At 49.1% G+C, this 3190-nt stretch overlaps 1 protein-coding gene across 1 annotated transcript in view; it reads right to left on the reverse strand.

Annotated features, from left to right (window-relative positions):
• Nucleotides 1–227: 227 nt before the first annotated feature.
• Nucleotides 228–3190, reverse strand: part of LOC107124072 (class I histocompatibility antigen, F10 alpha chain-like) — a gene marked incomplete at its 3' end in the record, with an annotated part of 78493 nt that continues 75530 nt past the window's right edge. The window contains exon 7 of the mRNA XM_015427459.1: nucleotides 228–313. Coding sequence (XP_015282945.1) covers nucleotides 228–313 — 86 coding nt within the window. The remainder of the gene's footprint in view (nucleotides 314–3190) is intronic.

A 3190-nucleotide genomic window follows, 5' to 3' on the forward strand; every position in this document is an offset into this window, starting at 1 on the left:
GGAGTTGGGCCAAATCAAACTAAAGTTCTTATTGTCCCGTTTCTCGGCAGAAACCATCCTAGACCGGGTGTGTGTGTGTGACCGTTTTTCTGCCTTCCCAGCGGGGAACACTAGAATCAACACCAGATTCAACGGGAAGGAGCCCGATCCTCTGAGCATCAGAACCCAGAAGAAAGCATCCTTTACTGTCTGCCGCACGTCTCCCCAATGATCCCCCCCCCCAATACCTGAGCTGGCTGCATGGCGGCTCTTTTCCCTTCAGCATACAGAGGTGAGGGTGGAGGAGGGATCCGCAGTGTCCTTCCGCTCCTGCCTGGGAGGGAGAGAGAGAAAGAAAGAAAGAGGGTCGGAAACCCTTTTGGCTCCACGCACATTTTCCATGCCAGTCCCTAAGAACATAAGAGCATAAGAGACGCCAATGTTGGATCAGGCCAAAGGCCCATCCAGTCCAACACTCTGTGTCACACAGTGGCCAAAAATACCCGGTGCCATCAGAAGGTCCAGCAGTGGGGCCAGGACACCAGAAACCCTCCCACTGTTGACCCCCCAAACACCAAGAAGACAGAGCATCACTTGCCCCAGAGCCCCTATCTATACCTTGTGGCTAATAGCCACCGATGGATCTCTCTGCTCCATGTGCTTATCTAATTCCCTTTTGAAGCCGTCCATGCTTGTAGCTGCCACCACTTCCTGTGGCAGTGAATTCCAAGTGTTCATCACTCTTTGGGTGAAGAAGGACTTCCTTTTATCCGTTCTAACCCGACCGCTCAGCAATTTCACAGAGTGCCCACGAGTTCTTGTATTGTGAGAAAGGGAGAAAAGTACCTAAGCACTTTAACCTTTCCTCATAGGGAAAGTGTTCCAACCCTTTTATAATTCGAGTTGCCCTTTTCTGCACTTTTTTCTAAGCTATAATATTCTTTTTAAGGTGTGGTGACCAGAACTGCACACAGTATTCCAAATGAGGTAGCACCATTGATTTATATAGGGTCATTATGATATTGGCTGATCTGTTTTCAATACCCTTCATAAGAACATAAGAGACGCCAATGTTGGATCAGGCCAAAGGCCCATCCACTTCAACATTCTGTGTCACACAGTGGCCAGAAATACCACTGCCATCAGGAGGTCCACCAGTGGGGCCAGGACACTAGAAGCCCTCCCACTGTTGACCCCCCCCAAGCACCAAGAAGACAGAGCATCCCTTGCCCCAGAGCCCCTATCTATACCTTGTGGCTAATAGCCACTGATGGACCTCTGCTCCATATGCTTATCTAATTCCCTTTTGAAGCCGTCCATGCTTGTAGCCACCACCACCTCCTGTGGCAGTGAATTCCATGTGTTAATCACTCTTTGCGTGAAGAAGTACTTCCTTTTATCCGTTCTAACCCAACCGCTCAGCAATTTCATGGAGTGCCCACGAGTTCTTGTATTGTGAGAAAGGGAGAAAAGTACCTCTTTCCCCACCTGCTCTATCCCATGCATAATCTTATAAACCTCGATCATGTCACCCCTCAGTAGTCATTTCTCCAAGCTAAAGAGCCCTAAGCACTTTAACCTTTCCTCATAGGGAAAGTGTTCCAACCCTTTTATCATTCGAGTTGCCCTTTTCTGCACTTTTTCCAAAGCTATAATATCCTTTTTAAGGTGTGGTGACCAGAACTGCACACAGTATTCCAAAAAAGGATATTATAGCTTTGGAAAAAGTGCAGAAATGGGCAACTCGAATGATAAAAGGGCCCAGAGAGCCAGCGTCAAGGCCTGGTATATCTAGTGAAAGAGATCTCAGGCGGAACAGGGCTGCCAAACACCCTGGCCTGAAAAACTCTGCCTTCTAGAGTGGACAAGACTGGGTCAGACTTAGGGCCATAAGGCAAAAGGAAACTGCCTCTTGTCCCAGTTTAAATTTATTTATTTATTTATGCTTTCGACTTGTATCCCGCTCAAACCCCGAGGGGTCTCTGAGCGGCTTACACAATTTCTGTATCCCTATCTATGGCCACATAGTCAGGGGTGGGGGCTGCACTACCAGCACCCAGTGGTGGGACTTGCTGTTTCTCGGCTCGGCCCTGGCTCGGCTCGGCTTCGGCTCCTCTTCTTCTTACGGTAGTCCTCAGCATCCACAATTCACCCAAGCTCTTTTCAGGGCAATCCACCCAAGCTCTTTTCAGGGCAAACCGTGAGGTTAAAGACGGCCACCGAAATTCACCAGCCGTTCCAAGGAAGGCGCAGGCAACACACCGTCTCATGACAGATATCTATAAGCCCCTACCTTCCAATCCCTCCTCTTCATCACAGCCAGGGAGAAACGGTCCTTCCTCTTCCTCCAGCCAGGATATGAGGTCAGGTTTGGCAATCAGGTGTTCTGTTTATTAGGAAAACACACAAACTCACACGCACACACAAATTAGACCTCTTCTGAGTGCCCATGAATCCAACAATTCCAAGCCAGATCCACTGTCCCTTCAGAACCACACAACAGACAAGTATAGAGACATAGATTATAGATAGATCCGTAAAGATGGAAGGGGCCCTTACAAGGCCATCTAGCCCAACCCCCTGCTCAATGCAGGATCAACCTAGACCAGGGGTGCCAAACTGTGGCTCGGGACCCACATGTGGGTCTTTCACACATATTATGTGGCTTCTGACAGGGGCAGCTGGGGAAGCAAACCGTTTTCCTTTCCCCAGCCAGGGTTCCCCTTCCTGGGTCGGCTTGAGGTGGGGGGGTGTGGGGGGGGGGGGGGGGGGGGGGGGGAGTAGAGAAAGAAAGCAACTTTAACTGTAAATGCATTCTCAAAGCCCCCCCCCACAAGCCTACAGATATCATTGGACAAATAAACATCGTTGTCAGTATCTGTTTTTACTCCTTTCGTTTTTATTTTTGGCAGTCTCATTTAACATTCCTTTGCATCTCTTCCAATAAAAACATGTCTGTGATATTTGTCCGTGTCATGCGATGCTCAGACATCTGAGGTTTAGCCTAGGCGGCTCTTATGTCAAGGATGTTTGGCCACCCCTGGCCTATAGTAACCCTGACCAGAGTTTGTCCAGCCGCTGCTTCAAGACTGCAAGTGAGGGAGAGCTCGACTCCTCCCTAGGCAGCGGATTCCACTGTTGCACAACTCTGACTGTAAAAAGAACATAAGAACGTAGGGGCTCTTTTTGTAGCAGGAACTCCTTTGCATAT

The sequence above is a fragment of the Gekko japonicus genome, unplaced genomic scaffold (genome assembly GCF_001447785.1).
Source record: "Gekko japonicus isolate JY-2015 unplaced genomic scaffold, Gekko_japonicus_V1.1 scaffold3094, whole genome shotgun sequence".
In the NCBI taxonomy this organism is placed as follows: Eukaryota; Metazoa; Chordata; class Lepidosauria; order Squamata; family Gekkonidae; genus Gekko; species Gekko japonicus.